We start from the raw sequence: 21,332 nt of genomic DNA on the forward strand, positions 1-21,332 counted from the left end.
CGTCCACCGCCTGGCATCCTTCCGCCGGCATTCCGACCGTGCGGCCCGGCCGTTCGTTGCCGTTGAGTCGGGTTGCGGGTCCTACCAAATGCGCTACTGCCCTCCAGTGGCCAGTTTTATTGCTTTAAAATGGATTTTCAGCTTTGTGCTTTGGAGCTCAGTTGAATCAGAGCCCAGAGATGTCTCTTATGAAAAAAAAAAAAACGTAAAAGACGTATAAATATGTCTTTGGGACACTGAAACAATTAAAAGTAGAATGTATTTATACGTTTTTGGGAGCAAATGAGTTAATAGAAACCTAGCCCTCCACCGGGCTAACGTTACATTAGCAAGGTACAGTAACGTTAATCTTATTTATTAGCGCTAAATTAACTAAATTTTACCATGCCTCAAGTATCGCTCCTCCGCTCTCAGAGTAAACGGGGTGCCTTCAGTGGAGGTGCAGCATGGAAGACGTGCTGTTGTGTTATGCAAGCAAGGTCTTACAGCGAATACATGAAACAGTGTTCGCATTGTTGTCCAGCTTGAAATGCACTTTTGACATTTTCTGCTTTTTCTTGGTGCCTTTCTCTTCGTTTTCGTCGGCTTCTTCGTTGTCACCTCTATATTCATGCATGGTTGAAATCAAATATATCCGCCGACTCTGTCTTCTTCCTGTACACACGTGACGTTAGCGCATTGTGCCGCATTAAAAGTAGTCCGGGCAAAACGTCATGCTTAACTCATTTGCTCCCAAAAACGTATAAATAGGTTCCATTGAATTGTTTCAGTGTCCCAAAGACATATATACAAGTCTTTTACGTTTTTTTTTTTCCCTCAAAAAAGACATCTCTGGGTTCTAATTCAATTTAGCTCCAAAGCAAAAAGCTGAAAATCCATTTTAAAGCAATAAAACTGGCCACTGGAGGGCAGTAGCACATTTGGTAAGACCCGCAACTCGATTCAACGGCAACGAACGGCCAAGCCGCACGGCTGGGGTGCCGGCAGAAGAAGACCGAATGGATGCCAGGTGGCGGACAAACCGAGCAGAACAACCGGTAGGACGCCCGGGATGCCAGGCGCTGGATGACCGAGCAGAACGACCGGGACCATTAGTGCAGTGGACGATGCCTTTAAGTCCGTGCTGCTTGTGAGCAGAGCCCGCAGAGACTCAAAAAAATTCATCTTTATGACACAGGCGGCGATGAGGTTTAACCGTTAAAGTTTAACCGGCTGTCGCGGAACAGAACAGCATCATCTTTCAGTTAGTTATGTGTAAATAAATTATTACTTTGCTATCAAAAGCTCTATTTGTCTTGTTGTTTATCTTATTTTGTAAAAGGAAAACATTATTCAGATGCTTGGGATGTAACTAAAGCAAAAAATAGCTGTGTTATAGTCAAAGTTATGTTTGAAATGTATGCTTTCACAAAAAGCTCATTTTCTCTGTTTTTTCATCAGAAATTGGAAAATTGCTCAAACTAAGCTATTTTCTAATGGTGATTTCTAAAAAATGGAAAAAAGATATTAACTAACTTTTTCTGCTGAAAGAAGAGAGTCTAATCTTTCTTTTGGTGGGTTCCATGTTTATATAGCAATAGAACAGAATTTTCTGTGGGCCTTGCAAAATCAGTGAAAATCCAGTAAAACGGCTGGGAGCGAAGGGCCTTGCTCCGGTGAAAATGGCTGGGAGTGAATGAGTTAAAGATGGCAAAATTAAACTATTCCTCGAGGCGGAGAATATTCCTTGATCAATTTTTAAAATCGAGTAATCTTTTCAGCTCTAATTATTTCTTTATTTAATTATTTCATGGACATGTGTTGCAGCACTTCATGGATTTATATTATCTGTCAAACTCACTCGTCCATGTCAGTGGGCGGGACTAACACCTGATTGGAAGTTTTAGATAATAATCGATGCAGAGCCAGTAAACATATTCTGACACACTAATCTAAGTGGCGCTTCCTTTGCTCGAGTCAAACAAGTGGAATGCGAGTGACAGCGAGTTGTGCTCATAAATTCATGAAGTGTTGCAACCAAGAGCCGAAATGACGTCTATGTTGCGTGAATTTGTGGAAGTGGTGTCAGGGACTGATTAAATTTCATAACTTTCTCAGAATCCTGGATATTATCAGATCTGGATGTCTAAACTCATTTACATACATTCTGAAACCTAACAAGCTTTCTACCTTACATGTCAAGATCAGAAAATAAAGCTAGAGAGTATTGTGGCACATAATTACATAGTTATTACATTGTTGTTACAACTTTCTTTCTTATAACTAAACAATAAATTCCATTAAAAACCATGTTCAAACCAACCAGAAATCATAAGGTGTTTCATCAAGGTATTATATGGTTATTGTAACAGATTAGTTGCAATGGTGCATCATGACTAAACCCTGACATCATTATAAACCAAGAAATTGTGAAATCTTATGACATCTTGGGGCGAAAAAACTAGAGGACCTATAAATTGATATTAAAATTGCAATGTCACCATTATGTTGCATTTTTAGGCAATGTCTCAATTACTACTTTATATATCTTCATATTATAAGTACAGAAAATAATGAGCCATTATCCCAATTAAATAAATGCATTAAACCAAATTGAAGTAATTATCACTTTTATGCATTTCAAAAAGGTTTTATCTGCACTAACACGTTTATGACAGTAGAGGGCGCATGGTACCTATAAGAAAACTGCAGGGGTTGAAATACATGCGGTGTGTGTTTGTCCCTGTGTACTCACCTGGCTGGTATGAAGCCAGTACTGCAACGTGTGTCTGCGACGGAGACGTGGGATGACCAGGTGGTAGAAGGTGTGCTCGCCCGCCAAGGTCAGCAAGGCACCACCCACCCCCATGCACAGCAGGACAAACAGGCCCGAGAAATGCTGGATGCCCATCTGGAGCGTCTGGTGTGAGTGGGTTAAGGGGGGATGCAGACAGAAATTTACATATAAATCGGAGTGAAGAGAGTGGGGCTCAACCCAAGTCTCAAATTGATCTCAGCCCTGTTTGGTCTTTATCTGGATTTTGTTTTGATACTGACTGACATCAGTCTCAGGCCTACAGTGGGGCAAATAAGTATTTAGTCAAACACCAATTGTGCAAGTTCTCCTACTTGAAAATATTAGAGAGGCCTGTAATTGTCGACATGGGTAAACCTCAACCATGAGAGACAGAATGTGAAAAAAAACCCAAACAAAATCAAATTGTTTGATTTTTAAGAATTTATTTCCAAATTAGAGTGGAAAATAAGTATTTGGTCACCTACAAACAAGTAAGATTTCTTGCTGTCAAAGAAGTCTAACTTTTTCTAACGAGGTCTAACGAGGCTCCACTCGTTACCTGTATTAATGGCATCTGTTTTAACTCATTATCGGTGTAAAAGACACCTGTCCACAACCTCAGTCAGTCACACTCCAAATTCCACTATGGCCAAGACCAAAGAGCTGTCGAAGGACACCAGAGACAAAATTGTAGACCTGCACCAGGCTGGGAAGACTGAATCTGCAATAGGTAAAACGCTTGATGTAAAGAAATCAACTGTGGGAGCAATTATTAGAAAATGGAAGACATACAAGACCACCGATAATCTCCCTCGATCTGGGGCTCCATGCAAGATCTCACCCCGTGGCGTCAAAATGATAACAAGAACGGTGAGCAAAAATCCCAGAGCCACATACTCGTTTGTCCCACTGTACATTGATCTCGAATTGTCCTGATCTGAATCTCAACCTCTTCAGACCTACCGTAATTTCCGGATTAAAAGCCGCTACTTTTTCCCCTCATTTTGAATCCTGCGGCGTATGCAATGATGCGACCAATTTATCAATTTTTCTAACGACCGCCAGGACCGCTCGAGCATAAAATGCAAGTATAAGACACGTGGAATATATGTGTCGAGGAAGACGCTAGTTGGCACTCTTACCCGTATTTTAACTTTGTGCTTTGTGCACGAATAAAAGTAGCAGACCCTCATCTTTGTGCATTAGTAGAATTAGCATTGCCTGGTACTCCAGACTCACCGCTGTTCCAGCTATTGAGTCTGGCCACCATTAAGCGGATAACATTTTCAGGGCGGAGCAAGCCACAGCAAACAGACAGCGGAGTGGACCAATCAGCGACGGGCGGGACGAGGGACTTGCGCGCGGAAGTAAGCATATGAGGAGAGCGGAGTTTATTCAACATGGCTAGCGCGAGACAGACTGTTGTCACTGACTTGTGTCGATGTGTTTTTGGTAATTTAAAACTGATTTTACAGTGGATTGGAACATATTCTCGGCTCTCCTGTTCGCCATCTGTGGAGACGACTTCCGACGGGGAAGAGTGACGCCGCTCGTTGAGAACACGTCACGCAAATAAACGAATCTGATTTATCGATTGATTTTGTACTTGCTCGAGAGGCCGTTAATGGGCTGGGTCTCAGACTATTCTCTCAGTGTTTGAAAAACACAGGGAGAACAGTCTGGCCGTGTCAGGCAAGAATTAGCATACCCGCATCATGCTAGAAGAAATGGATATGACGTGCCGAGTTGAATTGAACGCTTGGATGGCCAGCGGCGTCAGATCGTTTACAAAAGTGGCCGTATGCCAAGAGCAACTTTTGCAAAAGTCTGACAGCGTGGAGCAGCGTGAAAAAAAATCCACCATCACCAACGGGTTTCGAAAAGCCGGTCTGCTGCGTGACGAAGAGGACGACACGCTAAGGAGTGAGCTTGAGGAGTCAGCTAAGTGCCGTGCTGCTAGCGCTGTTTGGAAAGAAAAGTTAAGGTATTGTAACGATGACAAATAGTAACCCGTTAAGTTAGGTTGCACTTCTTTATTTTAGAAACTCGTCGAACAACACACGACTGCTGCCTCTAGCAGCCGACGCACAAACACAGACACACCCGCAACAACAGCACGTCTCTTGCTCTTCCGCACCTCCCTTACCTGTAAATCACGCGCTGTATCATAACCCGATTCGTTAAAATATTGTATTTAAACTTAGAAAACTGTGTATTGCTTTATAAATATTTCAGTTTACTATGTGGGCACACGCGGCTTATAGGCAGGAGAGGCTTATGTATGTACAAAATGCTTTTTCCTTTAAAAATGTACCGGGTGAGGCTTGTAATCCGGGGCGCTCAATGGTCTGGAAATTACGGTAGTCTTCAATGGATTAGCAGATTCAGTGTCCTAAGAATTTGAATATACCCTACCCACCGACGTCACAAAACCACGTGCTCGCTGTGTGGTTCCGCCCACTTGTCCGTCATTTTGTCTCTGTATTAGCATTGTTTTCAATTGATCGAGGAATTTAAAATGCATTTCATGGAAGACCCGGTGCTTTCTGATGCTGTAAACTCACTGGATGTGTTGCATAAAAGGCGTTATGTGGAAAAGCTTCGTTCGAGACAGTCGCCAGATCCATATTTGATGCCCAAATCGATGTTTTTCGACCCACTGTCTTCGCCCTGTCTGCCTGACATCTGCTACGCTGATATTTACAATTATCTTGTCCACACAAAATCAGCCTATTCTCACGAAAATTTGAAAAACTTCAAGAGCTTGGAGGCTTATAAATACTTCGTTGCTGGTTGGGTGAAACAGGTCCTCGTCCACAAAAATTCGGCAGGAATCTATCTTGTGCTTGGAAAGGTGAGTTACGAAATTTTCAATTAAAAATCTTTTGTTATTGCTAACATCCACTGTCAAGTCTAATGTATTTCATGTCGTTTGTCAATGGAGTTAAGGCTTTTAATGTTTATATGGTTTAGCGATAGCACTCTCACTACATACATACGTGTATGTTGTCAGCGATTAGCCTAGCAATGATCTTAATTGTGGTTATTTGTCAGCCCCGTAGACGAGGCCAGTTTTTTTCACTTGGTACCAGCTAAATATTATTCAAAAAATAACGATGGTGGAAGAAAGGGAAGTCACAAACATCTTGAATTTAAAACTATGTCGTACTACGTCGTATGTTGTCGGCGATTAGCCTCGCAATGATCTTAATTGTGGTTATTTGTCAGCCCCGTAGACGAGGCCAGTTTCTTTCACTTGGTACAAGCTAAATATTATTCAAAAAATAACGATGGTGGAAGAAAGGGAAGTCACAAACATCTTGAATTTGAAACTATGTCGTACTACGTCGTATGTTGTCGGCGATTAGCCTCGCAATGATCTTAATTGTGGTTATTTGTCAGCCCAAAACCCGCTAAGTATATCTTAAATGCATCTTACCGGATATAAAATGACTACTACATAGTCTGTGGTGATTTTTTGGTGCCCAGTTTTCACGTCGAATTGCAGCCGTCCATTTCGCTCTCCTCTTTGGATCCCTCGGAATACGGTAAAACTTCAAGTCTCTCCTTCCATCTTCTCTGTTAGTGCAACCAACAGCCACACACGCCTTCACCATTTTGATTATTAATGTTAAGGAGCAGAAAAACACGCCGTAAATAGGAGAAATGTACGTAGCTGTAACAGGTTAACACTATGTTTTGACGGACAAGTGGGCGGTACCATTCAGGAGAGCGGAGTTGTGACGTCACGTGGGTAGGGTCTATAGACAAGATCCTTGACATTTTGACTCCCATCTTGACCCACCCACGGTCTCAGGTTCTACTCAGTCTTGACCTGCCTTGGTCTTATTTTCAACTCAATCTCAGCAGAATACCTGACTTAATCTCAAACAGCCTTGGTTTCCAAAACCCCCCCCACAGAAACACACACGAAGAGAATCACACACACACACGCACCTGGCTGCCTTCTGTGACATCTTTATGGTTTGGTGAAAGGGAAGCAGCATCTTCCAAAGTGCTCTCATCAGGTTTCCGTCACCGAGCTAATAATAATAATATGTGCGACGCCTGTGTGATGCTGGCGGTGCAATTAGCTGCGTGCTGACTCGGCGATTATGTCAGCCAGGTGCTTAACGCTTTCTCCATCCAGAGGGCAACATGGCACTAAATCCTAAATTGTTCCCGAATCAACCCAAACAACAACCTTAGCCCCCAAAGGACGGTTAGAGCGAGTGGTTTTTCAAGGTTCGATTTTCAAAGTCAAGTGCAGTACATCAGCAGATCCAGCAGATGACTGTGGTGAGATGTTTCTTATTTATTGTGATTCAATTAACGTTTCCAAAAGTATCGCGTAAGGTAAAAAATATACAGTGACTACACAATTGGATGTAGTGTTGACTGGTTAAAAGTGCCTGTGACATGAAAAAGCATGTTTATTTCATAATACACACGGTATTTCATGCTCCTGAATGAAATAGACCGCTCAGATGTGTGGGGAAGCGATCGCTATATTTATTTAGTTTTTTTTTTATTCCCGCACCATGAAAATGAGTGACTTCCGGCAACAGTCTCCAGTTGAGAAAGAGTAGGGAGGAAGGAGTCCTTGTCACTATACAGCCGTACTCTTGTATGAGAAGGACTAAGGATTCAGCTGATTTTGCGGATTAATACGTTTATTTTTCGCATCACGCCAGCCAAACGGCTGCAGAGAAATCTTGCTGTATGAGGGAGAGGCGTGTGCGACTTTTTGGGGTTTCAAAAGGTTCCCATTCATTGGTGGATATTGGGCAAAACAAGCCCTACTACTGTGGGACCATGGGACTTACGAGGAAGTGAGTAAACATCGTCTTTTGTAGTATGTCAAATACTGGGATCATTGTAATATGTAGGTGGCTTGCATTTTGTGGTTGACATTCTCCTTGTCCCCTCGGCCAACGACCGGTGGCTTGTCGCGCTACCCCCCACCGGGAGAGCACTATACTCGGCTTATAGCCCTCTTCATGTGCTCGGTGTTCTGTCAAATTTTCCGACCGATCAGAAATTGCAACTTTGTGTTAAAAATAGCTGCGAATACAGCGATTACAAAGTTAACACTACAAACTGTCTTTATATAAAGGACTACTCACGTTTGATCATGGATAGGCATGTAAAAAGCTCTCCTCATACACATTAGCTGCACGTTAACTGTACAACAACTGCAGCCGCCCTCCTCCACTGAGTATCTCTCTGTTTATTATTATTATTATTATTATTATTACTATTATTATTTTGCTATATTCGTGTTGACCATTTGGCAGCTACACGCTGCTCCGACGTCGGCCGGTTTGTTCGGCGGTCATTGTCCAGCTGCTTCTCCGGCGAGCTCTCCTGTCAGTCGTGGCAGGGGCACGAGCTGTAAATTGCTCTCCGCCGGGCGGTTTGCCGATCGGCGAAGACAATCGACAACCCAGTCGTCATGTGAAATGATCCGGGCTAGTTATTTGTGATTTTCCGCTTCGAAGACTTTGAAATAGGGCTGGGCGATATGGCCTTAAGTACGTATCACGATAAATTGAGCAGATTTACCTCGATAACGATAAATGATGATAAATTCGCCCAAGCGGACTGTTATATAATTTGAAAATTTGAATCAATGCATGAAATACAAATAAACCGTTTCTCGTTAAATTTATTTACCAGCTTTCAATTTAACAATTGCACATGCAGTCTAAACATTAAGTATAAAAAAAAATCTTGTAAACAATAAAAATTCTAGTGTGAACATTTATAACAGCTTGTATGACTTGAAAAATGTACATTATAAAAATCAATATGACGACTATGCAAACATGTCATTCTAACACAAATGACTTGCAGCTTTAACAGTACACTTCACACAACGTATTGGTAATGGCTGCTGTGACATGATTATTCAACACAAGTGTTTACGTCAAGGTTTCAGTTTTTTTTTTTTTTTTTTTACGAAACATTTTTTAATACATGCACCCCCCACACAGACACAACCAGATTAAAGCTGTATTGCTCTGATGCCAATGAAACATTTGAAATTTTATGATGGCAGAATAAAGCAAACACATACAGAAAAATAGCTGTGGCCATTACACTGTCATATTACATATAGGCTTCACTGTTGGATTATACTTTATGCTGAGTGCTTTACCATCATGAAAGCGTTCAGAGAAATCGCACAGAGATGCCAAATAACGCGACATAATGATTGCGACATGAAGTCCGTGCCCAGTCCACTCATTAATTTCAGCCGTTTCAACAAGGTTAGAGCCGCTATCCGACTCCATCACGTTCATTTGTAGCCGCTGTTAGCCGCTAGCGTTAGCCTGTGGCTTGGCTACCAGAAGACAGCACTGAAAGCATCCTCTCCTGAAATCGTGAGAACCAGAGAGGACAGCGGGTGAAAGCCCGTCTGGAACCCGCCAAGAGTTTCCTTAATGTCGGGTGAAAGTTTGGCGAAGCTAACTTAAGCCCGACTCCATCCCGTTTACTTGTAGCGTTAGCTGCTAGCGTTAGCCTACCAGGCTTCTATTTGTTTGGCTTCCTGAAAACCACGTGACTCCAGACGTAAGCACACTGTCTGCTTTCTTAAAGGGGAATGAACATAGCCGAACAACACAGAGTCAAAGCGGGATGAAAAGACTATATTTTCTTGTTTTATTAAATTACCAAATTTACCGACATGGTCAAAATTACGTCGGTCATCGTGAAGAATTTCGGTAACGGTAGATTTTCGGTTTACCCCCCTGCTCTACTTTGAAACATCACTCGGTTCGGGTTAGTATGTCGGCTAGCTGTCACGCCTCTTGGTTTGTTTACATTCTCCGAAGCCGGGGAATGGAAATGACATAAGCCCGATTTAGGTGGCATAAAATATCATTCGGGAGATGCGACAGTAAAGGAAGTCGACAGTTTTGACCATTATGGAGTCATTTTGCCATGTCGTCGTGAATAAATGCATTTTTCTGTCACAAGATTGTTATTTGTCATGATCAAGCCATTTATTTAGCTATTGGGGAAAATACTTGGATAAAAAGAATATCCTGTAAAAATATTGGAGTAGAGAGACTGAAACAATGACATTTTGCGCCTCTCTTCGTCACGTTTTCCTCATTCTGAATAATTCCCCCTCAACGGGCTGACTGATCCTTCTCAAGCCATTTATTTAGCTATTGGGGAAAAATACTTGGATATAAAGAATATCCTGTAAAAATATTGGAGTAGAGAGACTGAACAATGACATTTTGCAGCTCTCTTCGTCGCGTTTTCTTCGTTGTGAATAATTCCTCCTCAATGGGCTGCATACTAAATCAGATGAAATCGTGACTCCGCTGACGTCATCCACCTGTTGGGGACGCTAGAGCCCTATAATGGTAGGCGTGGCTGACCGGCAAATTAAAAGACTAATTTCTCATCATCCGCACTTTGCTAAATTGTTGTATATAGGGATGTCCCGATCCAGGTTTTTGCACTTCCGATCCGATACCGATACTGGCCGATACCGGCCTATCTGAGCATGTATTAAAGTTTAAAGTTATTTAGCCTCCTTATTTAGTTGTCTGACTCATGTTGAAAAGGGTTTTAGTACTCTTGATAACAACTAGCCAGCTGAATTAGGTGAGTTTGAATAACACACGATGGTTGGTAACAAGAAACTGACCTGTTTATTCAGTGACAAACACAAAAGATTATAAATAGCAAAACAGAAATGGCATAGTCAGTCAGTAAAACGTGCAAATAATATTGTAAACTGTCAGTGGAAAACCCAACAAATCCCCCAAGCTATTAAATGCTTTTAATGTTTCGTGCATTAGTTACAAAAATTGTATAAAAAGCCTCTCAGGTTTAAATAAAAAACATTTCAGTTTCAAGTTAACATTTTAAAACAGTAAATAAACTACTCAAGTCCCCATTCTGTATCAGCAGCTTTAAACTACATTCAATTCATTTCATTTTGCGAATCAACTGTTAAAGTTGTTAAAATTGCTCCCGTTATTCCATAATTTCCCTTCTGTCTACTTTTGACATGTGAAAGTTTTAAAACTGTTTTGAAGATAGATTCAAGTCAAGATTTTGCCAATTTAGGAGTATTTTAGATAAAAAGTTAATTAGGTTCGCTTGGAAGGTTCACTACAACAGCCTACAAGGGAAGTCTCCTGCTTTAAGATGGCGGCTGTTTACTAACGCACCTAGTTTTCAATGCATGTGTTGCTCACGCTGTCGAGTCTTTCATTGTGCATCTAGTTCTACATACATATGATATCTATTAGACAAGCATGTTTACTCTCGGGACGCAATGCGGTCCGTTTCTCATTGCGTCCCGAAGACCTCGCTGTGTATTAGTTTCGCTTTACTTGACATATTTCAATAATCGGAATTTGGATGTTTGTGATCGTTCTCGAATCTTCCACGACAGAATCGCTCAAGGATGGAATGACGTCTGGGCATGTTGTACCGTGGTTCTAATGCTGCGTTCCAGAAAAGTGGGATGTCGGACTTTTCCGTCCTCCAACTAGGAAAATATCATTGGAACACCACTCGAACTGGGAGGTCCAAGTCGCGAAGTCGGAGAAAAAATAACTACCCCGACTTCCAAGTTGTTTCAATCTGACGTCACTGGACAAAATGGCGCTCAAGAACACGAATGATAACACAATAATGAAGTAAATCAAGTTTATTTGAGACGCCATGTATTTTTTTTCCTCATACAGTGAATTATCTTTGTTGTGCTATGTTTTTATATTGACGATCAGCAAAGGATGTATCTACAAAAAGGCAGTTTACAGTGTGGGCTATAACGCAGCCGTCGTTTTTCCTCTACTATTTGATCGCTTATAGGAAGGCAGGTTCGCTGGAGGTCAAAATGTCTTTGGATGGCCAAAATAAAAAACACCTCGTCGCGATCAGCCATCTTTGTTGTTTACATTTGCTTGGAACGCTTTGTGGTCGGAACTGGTACCATCCGAGTGGGATAAATCCGACTTCCCACTTCTCTGGAATGCAGCATAATGTGTTGGATGGTGCATCTTTACTCACGAGAGATAATGGCTCGTCATCCAGAATGAATTCTTGATTCTTCTTCTTGCAATGACTCTTGTTATTCCCTGGGCTTTGGGACTGTCGAGTGCCAGTTTGTCACGCATAGCAAAAGTTTCTGCCAGTGTTAATTGCGTAGGACCTTTCTTTTTGTCTTTGGTTTTCTTAACATACTCCTTATATTGTTTGTGGTGGTATGTCGCTAAATGCTTGATTAGGTTGGTTGTATTAAAACTTCTTACAGCTTTACCACCACGCTTGACTTTGTGGCATATGTTGCACACTGCCTCTTCGTCTTTGTCGTCCTTTAAGGTGAAATGATCCCACACAGCTGACCTTTTTACCGATAAAGTCTCTCGGTAAATTGGGAGACGGTAATGTAGTGTGTTGAAGGTGTGCCGTAAAATGCGGACCGGATTTTAGGGAAACCGAAGCAAAAACTGGAAATGGATTATGTAAATCGGTGCGCTGGAAAACCCGGACCGGACTTCCGAAAAAAAAACTGGATCGGAAGTCTGGATCTGAATTTTTCTGTGTCGGCCGATCCGATACTGATGCGCATTTTTTTGCCCATATCGGCGTCCGATCCGATCCAAATATCGGATCGGAACATCTCTAGTTGTATATAGTCGAATCGTCTCAAAATATGATTCTAATTCACATAATAATCCTATTTAAGACTTTTTTTTCCTGTCGTATGCACTTTAAGTAAAACCTTATAGAACTTTGTGACCCCATCGTTGTGTTTGTTGTTCAGGCATCTTTGTGTGTCCATGTGTGCATCTGTGTAATTGTATGTGACAGCTAGCTGGCAGGCCACGTCCCATAGGGAGTATTATTTCTAGAAGTGTCGCTTATTAAGGTAGCGCACGCTGGCTAAAGTCCACCACCCCCAGCACCCCGTCATCCTGTCACTTACCTCGGTCACAGCGAAGACACGCTTCCCGCAGGGAACCACCTTGTACCATTTGTCATGCAGCATGTCCATGAAGCCGTCCGACTTGTAGCGGCTCACAAACTCAGACACGTTGCGGGTCAGAGGGGAGCCTTGCGGCAGGCCTATGCCGTATCCTGGAAGAGTAAAACGGAAAACAAGCTTGGTAACCAGAGCGGAAGGACTTGTCGTTTCCAGGAAATGTTATCAAGGGGTGAATATAATAAACAGAGGAAAGGTTTGCTACATTATGATCAATGTCAATATACTGGGTCACAGACTTTATAATGATATTGACAGGTCAGATTCGACCTTCAGTGCGCCATGCCTTGAAGTAGGGGGCCATCCCATAATCCGCTTTAGTTATTCACAGTCGGTCGCAGCGACGCATGCAGGGATCCAAAGCCGGATTTATGTTGAAAAAGTACGATAGCTGTACCGCATACATACAGGAAGGATTGTCTCAGGAGTGATTTGTTTGAAGATTCAATGTAATTATTATATTTTTCGTACATTGCATGCATTTTGAAAAGCTGTGAAAAAAAATCAATGGGAGAAATTAGCCTTCTAGCGAAATTATACTTCGCAATATTTATGTAAAATACCGTATTTTTCGGACTACAAGGTGGCACCTGAGTATAAGTCGCACCAGCCATAAAATGCCCAACGAAGAAAAAAAAAAAAAACATATATAAGTCGCACCAGAGTATAAGTCACATTTTTGGGGGAAATTTACTTGATAAAATCCAACACATAGAATGGACATGTCATCTTTAAAGGCAATTTAATATAAAAATACGATAGAGAACATGCTGAATAAGTGTACAGTGTACAGTGCATGAACTACGAAATGCGAATATACTGTCCTCACCAGGACGCTACGGCTCGGTCCTGGCTATTCAGCGGGCTAAACTCCCAAATGATGATGCTGGACGTCTGTATAATTTGCTGAATCAATTTCGTCCTCAATACCAAACAGATTCGCATCAGCGTAAATAAATGATAATTAGGTGCTTTTACAGCAATGACAAAAACGGTTAGCATGCGTTCGCTAGCATTAGCACATCGTTCAAACAACCACACAATTGGCTCTAAGTGTCCAATCGCAGGTGGAAAACATATAACAACAACAGAAAAGATGACACGCACAGGCATTGCCTCAGTAGAGATATGTGACAAGCATAAACAATGAACGTAGGTTCGTAGCCGTTTCTCCATCGCTAACTCGTGGGTGTGAAAGTGCCACAAACTAAAAGCATGCATTTCAATCTAAAAGAGTCAATAATACCAATTGAACACACATTGCCAAAGGCAGAACGCGAACGTGGCCATAGCTATTAAGAGTTTAAGATAACTATAGCATAAAGAACATGCTAACAAGTTTACCAAACCACCAGGGTCACTCCAAAACACCAAAATAACATGTGAAATGATATCATAACGTGTTAATAATTTCACACATAAGTCGCTCCTGAGTATAAGTCGCACCCCCAGCCAAACTATGAAAAAAAACTGCGACTTAAGGTCCGAAAACTACGGTAAATGCTACCTGCACGTTTTTTTGCTTTTAACCAAGAATCGAGACTGCTTTACATTCATATCTATAAAGAATACAGGGATTTGAGCATTTATTCACATAAATTTTCACCGGAAAAGTTCTGTTTACATATGGCGGACGCCACATTGACTGACAGACTAGCATCGTCGACATATCTACGTAAAATAAATGCCAACTGCACATTTTTTTTTTTGCTTTTTTTTTGCTTTTAACTAAAAAAATCGAGACTGTTTTATGTCCATATCTATAAAGAATTCACGGATTTAAGCATTTATTCACAAGAATTTTCACCGGAAAAGGTCTGTTTACATATGGCGTCTGCCACCATGATTGACGGACTAGCATCTTACTTTGACATATTTAGGTAAAATAAATGCTAACTGCATGTTTTTTTTTTTTTTTTGCTTTTAACCAAGAATCAAGACTGTTTTACGTCCATATCTAGAAAAAATGCAGGGATTTAAGCATATATTCACAAGAATTTTTACCGGAATAGCTCTGTTTACATATGGCGGCAGCCACATTGGCTGACTGACTAGCATCGTACTTCGACATATTTACGTAAATTAAATGCTAACTGCTTGGTTTTGCTTTTAACCAAGAATCGAGACTGTTTTATGTCCATATCTATAAAGAATTCAGGGATTTAAGCATATATTCACAAGAATTTTCAACAAAAAAAGCGCTTTGTCTGTGATTTCACTCGATCAGCTTTTGACGACCACGCCAACAATGCAGGCCCCCTATTAATCGGCCCCGCGCCTCATCAATATCATTATGAGGTCTATGCCTGGGTGACAGGACGTATTTTCTTTCCACCTGAATTACGGTAAAACCAAATGAATAATGCTGGTAAAAACTGTCATGTGCCTCTGTTATGGTAACTGCTATGAAAATATTGCACTGGCCCGAATATAAGACGGCCCTGATTATGAGACGACCCCGTCTTTTTCAAGACTCAAGTTTGAAAAAAAGACTTTTTGAACACCAAATTAATTTTTATACGGAAAATTACAGTACATCTGAAACAAATGGTTATAACAATATATTTGAGAGAAAAAGCATGTTATTTTGCCACATTCAAATCTTAATATCTGAACATTTAAATATGTAAACTAAAGTGCAATCACATTCGTAAATGAATAGCTTCTGGTTTTTGAAATGTAAATAAACCAATCTATTGTGATACATTAATCTATTCCTGAATAAGGAAAACATTGCAATAAAATAATGCAAACTGGTTAAACTTGCGAGTAGCTGAGATCTGTCATGACAGAACATTACTCCTCCAGTTCAGCATTCGCTTCAATGATATCTGGCGCCATCTAGCATCGTGAATGGGTATAATGTCTAGACCCCGAATATAAGACGACTCCCACTTTTTCAGTCTTATTTCAATGCAAAAAACACAGTCTTATATTCGGGCCAATACGGGAACAGAAAATGCATAGGCGAGTGAGTGAGGGGAGTGAAAAAATGTAGGGTGCATCAATATTAACCTTCGATGGTAAGCAGCAAATGTTAGACTTCTATTTCATAGTCTTGGTCTTGCTTCAGGTTTACAACCGCAAAGTGTTGACCTGTTGATTTGTTCTCAAGTCCTTTAAGTCTAAAGACCAAATTATACCGGATGTGTGTGCGGTACGGATCCGCCAATATAATTTAGCCTTTAGGGGCAAAACACACAGGAGGTGACGTCGCTCGCATTAAATACATTTCCTATGGAACGAGAGTGACAAGGCGAAAATCGCCAAACTTCTTGCAGCAAAGCAACACGCGACGTTCGTGCGTGTGAAATTTCACGCTCGTACACATACATGTGCATACGCTGACCAGCGACGTGATATAAGAAATAGGAAATGGTTCTATTTCTGTCACTGTCGCCTGGCACTACAACAAATCAGCAACAGATTTATTGATCGACAAATCCACAGGCCAACACTGGCCAACCCGGAAATTGACATCCAAATGCCAGACTTTGTCAACGTGGGAAAAAAAACAAAAAACTGTCAACATGGATAATGAATTTTTCTCTCGTATCTCTTGTACGGTTGCTATTTCAATGATTACATTGCTTGTAATTTAAAAAAACAAAACAAAACAAAAAACTGTCAAGATGGGCGTGCCATTTTAGCAGTGTTCATGCAAACAGCACATACTTTATGATACAGCATGTTTTCCGGGACAAAAATAAAAAAGGAGCAGTATAGGGAAGTTGTTGGTTCTCAGAAAATTTTTTTGAATGCAATCCAAATTCATAGCCAATCAGAGATGAGCGATGACACACAGGCAGTGGGCGATACGTATTGCATCGTGCCCTGTGTGATGGCTTTTAGCTCAACGGCGATGACTTTCGCATTTTGCCATCGCTTGTCGCCAGTGCTTCATTTTTAAATCATAAGGTCCCGGAACGCAAAGTACATATGACAGCGCAGGGATGACGAGACGGCACAGGTCCCGGAACATACGCAGAAAATGTTGCTGAAAACAGCAAATGCCCACTTCCCATGCTCTGGGACTTACAATCCTCAATTTCAGATAATATCCATGGTATAAATGTAATGACAACAATTTACAATTATTTCGGCTATACTCTGCACAGCACGGGCAATTGCCCACATAACCACAGGTGGGACTTACAGTACACAGTCACTAATTAGTTTCTCATCTCAACAGGTCTAACTTGTAAAACATAAAAAATCCGAGATTACAATACATAACACAAACCCATTCTTTAGGGAGTTTCAACCCTAATAATGTTTTGCACAATATTTACTCTTGAATTAAGAACATTTGACATTTCAAAGCTTTTTAAAGATTAATGTATTGCTTAAAATAAGTCTGTTAAGTCTATTCTCAGCTTGCGCTTTTTCTTATGTCAAGAAATCTGAGTAAACTTTACTTGAAGCACTGGCAGATAATATCACTTATTTCTAGTTGATTTACACTGAAAATAAGGGAATTTAACTAGTTTTAAGGAGGTGTGTTTTTGCAGTGTACATGAGTCCTTTATACCAATAACAATATTGTTTCCTCCACTAGAGGGCACTTATGATGGTGGTGACATTTCATTTTTCTTATCTGAATTCCATGATTTTGATGTATTTTTGGGTATTTCTGGGGCTTAATACAGTCATTTAATAAGTTATAGTAGTACAGTATAATAAAAATAAGAGTTTATATAGATGACGTGCTGAGAAAAAAAAATTCCATTATTAAAAAAAATATCAGACATTGTAAGCAGTTACTCACAATGCTACTCGTTATTTGAGTATTTTTATTTTTTTTTAAAAATGTGAGTAAATTTTTGGACGACTACTATTCCTTTTACTTGAGTAAAATTATTTCATAGTAACGCTACTATTACTTGAATAAAATTTTTGGCTACTCTACCCACTTGTGGCCTTGACTCCTTCAAGTCTTTGAATGCCTTCTCTATCGGCATGTCAAAAGAATTCCACCTTAAGCAGTTCGACCTAGCACAACTGAGCTCTAGTTATTCATGCTCATTACAGTATTGCGAAAATCAAATAACTTTTGCACTACACAAGAGGTGATAATTTTTCAGCCCTCGTAGAGGTTGATTGTGCGTGTGTCCCCAGCGATGCACTCTGGCCCTTTCCTCGTAGTGTGTGACAAACAGCGAGGTAGCTGTATCGAAAGCAGCTGCGGCCTGCTGTGGTACTTCTTGTGTTGCAAAACCAGTCAGTCGGTCGGCCTCAATTAGCTAAAGGGCAGATGCTTGCTGAAATAAGATTTATTGGCTCACGGTGCTTCAGCTAGAATCCAAATCAAGCACTTTGCAGCCTAGCGCGGTGAGCACACATGCGCATACAAGCATGTGGGCACGTCGGCACGACCCCCCCCCCCAACACACACACCACTATACACACCTAATAGGCTGCTGCAATATGGTGCAAGCATGCTCGGCAAAGTCAACAACCTGCAGTATTCCTAAAAACAGACACATAGTCGTGCCAGGCTCTACCACCATTTTTGTTTTTTTCAATATTATGATCATCTATTGAAGACACTGTGTTCCCAAGAAACTGCCTAATACAAACATGAACGCAAAACTGGTTGACATGACCTAAACTTTAAACTTGGTATTAACTTTACTCACTTGTAAAATTGACCAACTTTCTTGTTAGTCCTGACTCGGTCCAACCCAGTGGTTCTTAACCTTGCTAAAGGTACCAAACCCCTCGAGTTTCACAGGTGCATTCACCGAACCCTTTGGAATTTCATAATAAAGCCTTTTTTTTTTTTTTTTACAAATTCAAAACTTAGCAAGCGAGTATCTAAGTAAATTCCTGCTCAAATTTCTTCCAGATTTCAAATTTACTACTAATAATTTTGCCTTTTGCTGTTGATTTTGACATTGGAAAATGAAATGAAACTTTAATTTCAAGCCGTTCCGTTTTTTTTGTTTTGTTTTCATGTCTACAACCTCATTTTATTGTCGCATCCCTGCATCACATGCTATTTTCATGACGTAAAATAACAGATTTTAAAAAAAATTATATACGCAGTTCACGCTGTCTCTAGGTCTGTTCATAGACTTCACTATAAGTTGACGGGACACGGGACTCGAGGCCGATCCATAGGGGGCCTATTTTCAAAAACTTCAAATTCAAATATTTTCAAAACCAAAGCTGCTAGCAACCTAAAACCAAGACAGGCACCTCCCTTAGCCATATATGACTTTCCATGAGCAGCGACATAAAAAAATTCAAATTCGTTCCCTAATAAAATCCCGATTAATTTTTTTTTTAATACAAGTATAACAAAATTTAAAATGGCTATAAAATTCTCAAATTTTACGCTAGATGCAAAAAAATCACCAGATGCGGAGATGATTACCTATATTTTCAGGATCAATAGAAATGATATCATATCAGTTTTTGGCCGAAATAGCGACTTAGTTTTTTTTTTTTTTTTTTTTTTAATTTAGTGCAAGTTTCCACAACTAATAAATCACTCAAATTTCACATCAGAAACATTAATACTTGAGGAAAGCATGCAGAATCATTTTAATTTTACTAAAAAAAAAACAACTAAATTTGAAGTTTTCTATATACAATCACAATTTATTTAGGTTCAAGTCCGTTCAATTTAGTTACTATTGCCTCAGCATGTCTTGCAGGATATTTGGCCCTCGTCATTTTTAGATTGAAATGTTATATGAAAAAAACACGTTAATTTTTTTTTGTATGGATGCAGAAATATCTAGATTACAATTTTTTGCCCCAAAACGGGCAGTTGGCCGAAAATTACCTGATCATTTGAATGTAGAGTTATGCTATTGTGTATAGATACAACATGGCGGCCATCGCGAAACAAGTCAAAAATTCTAATAAATACATGCATAAATCCCGGATTTTCGATAGATATGAACATAAGACAGTCTTGATTATAAGCACAAAAAAAAAAAAAAAAATGGGCAATTAGCATTCATTTTATGTAAATATTTCAAGCTAAAGTTACGTTATTGTGTATGGATACAACATGGCAGCCATCACAAAACAAAGAGCTTTTTAAGTTGAAAGTTCTTATAAAATAAATGCGTAAATCCCAGAATTTCTATACATATGAAAGTAAAACAGTCTAGATTCGCTAAATTACGCTAATTTTTTCCTATTCATTTTTTTCACAGCGTTTCAAAGTGCAAGCATGGTGCTATAATATATAATAATTGCCTTGAATCCTCGACCAAATGACTCTTGAGACACTCCTGTCTGCTTGTATACAGTAAAACATTCGCCTTTTCCACCTAAATCCGGCATTTGAATGCAGCGTGTTTGAGTTTTTAGCAGTGAAAGCTGCACGACGCTCTGCCTGGCCCGGCCCTTTACGGGAAGGCATGGCGCAAGGTCTGTAGGAGCTGTCTAGTCAACTGATAATGAAGTCTATGGTCTGTTATACTTTCTCAAACCAAGTGCCAGTCGAGCTTCCACTAAGCGAAAAGATTTCTCCTCCCATTAGATAGAGGGCTAGCATTTGAAAAATTGAATATATTCTGTAAATTAAGGACAAACCAGTCCAAATCCTGGTCTAAAACGCCACTTTGCCTCAATTTAATCAGCGTACAAAATAGGTCTCTGCATTTCTTAACCTTCACCGATCCCCTGGGGTTCGATCAAACCTTGGTTTAGAACAACTAGTTTAACCCCTCCACAGACTACTTCTCAGGTCTTTAACGTGTTGGTCTTGACTGTCTCAGTCTTGGCTCTCTAAGGTCTAATTTAGAACTTGAGTCAGCCCTCAAAGTCTCGGTGTCGTTTTTTGAAGTCATGGTTCTTATCTTTCAAAGTTTTGTTCTTGAATTGGTCTTTGCATCTCGAAGTCTTAGTTTTGACTTCATCTCGACTCCTGTCAGTCAAACTCCTTCTCTCAGTTCCATAGACCATGGTCACAACTCTGTCTCAATCCTTTATTGTCTTGTTCTTGACTTGGTGTCAGTTCCTTTAACTCAGTCATAACATGGGTCTTAATTTCTCCAAATTCTACTTCTTGACTGGTTCACAACCCTTCAAATCTTGGCCTTAATTTAGTCTGGTATTAAGTGGTCTTGTGGAGTAGTACAACACTTAAGTGTTATGTGAAAGACAACAATACCACAGTGGGAGGCAGGCCTTTTTCACAAAAACAAGTACAGAATGACCTTTCAATGATGAATGGGTTTACAGGTACACATCTGGCATGGATGTCAACATGTGTGAGCTGCAAAAAGAAAATATTAAATAATTAGCAGATGTTCAGCTCTTCTTGTCTGCTGGATCGAAACACTTTTTGGCAGCTTGCTGTAATAGCGCCTTAAAGCAAGTGTGCCGTGTCCTCTTCCGCAATTACTGCTTGTATCTTCCCCATTTCAGTCTACTGTTTATCTCCATCATTCCTTTGCTATTTTCTCCCCGCTCTCTTATCTCCTGCTTGCTTTGTCTCGTCCCGTCTCCTCCTACTGTGGCGTCACATCAGACAGACGTCGCGGTAACCGACGTCAGCCTCGGTGCGCCCAT

At 40.4% G+C, this 21,332-nt stretch overlaps 1 protein-coding gene across 3 annotated transcripts in view; it reads right to left on the minus strand.

Moving 5' to 3' along the window:
* Window positions 1-21,332, minus strand: part of grin3ba (glutamate receptor, ionotropic, N-methyl-D-aspartate 3Ba) — a 285,743-nt gene that overhangs the window by 8,733 nt on the left and 255,678 nt on the right. For all 3 annotated transcript variants that reach the window (XM_057859841.1, XM_057859842.1, XM_057859843.1), the window contains exons 9-10: window positions 12,741-12,892; window positions 2,735-2,899 (exon numbers count right to left, since the gene is read on the minus strand). In XM_057859841.1, the coding sequence (XP_057715824.1) occupies window positions 2,735-2,899; window positions 12,741-12,892 (317 nt within the window). The remainder of the gene's footprint in view (window positions 1-2,734; window positions 2,900-12,740; window positions 12,893-21,332) is intronic.

The sequence above is a fragment of the Corythoichthys intestinalis genome, chromosome 15 (genome assembly GCF_030265065.1).
Source record: "Corythoichthys intestinalis isolate RoL2023-P3 chromosome 15, ASM3026506v1, whole genome shotgun sequence".
NCBI classification, from domain to species: domain Eukaryota; kingdom Metazoa; phylum Chordata; class Actinopteri; order Syngnathiformes; family Syngnathidae; genus Corythoichthys; species Corythoichthys intestinalis.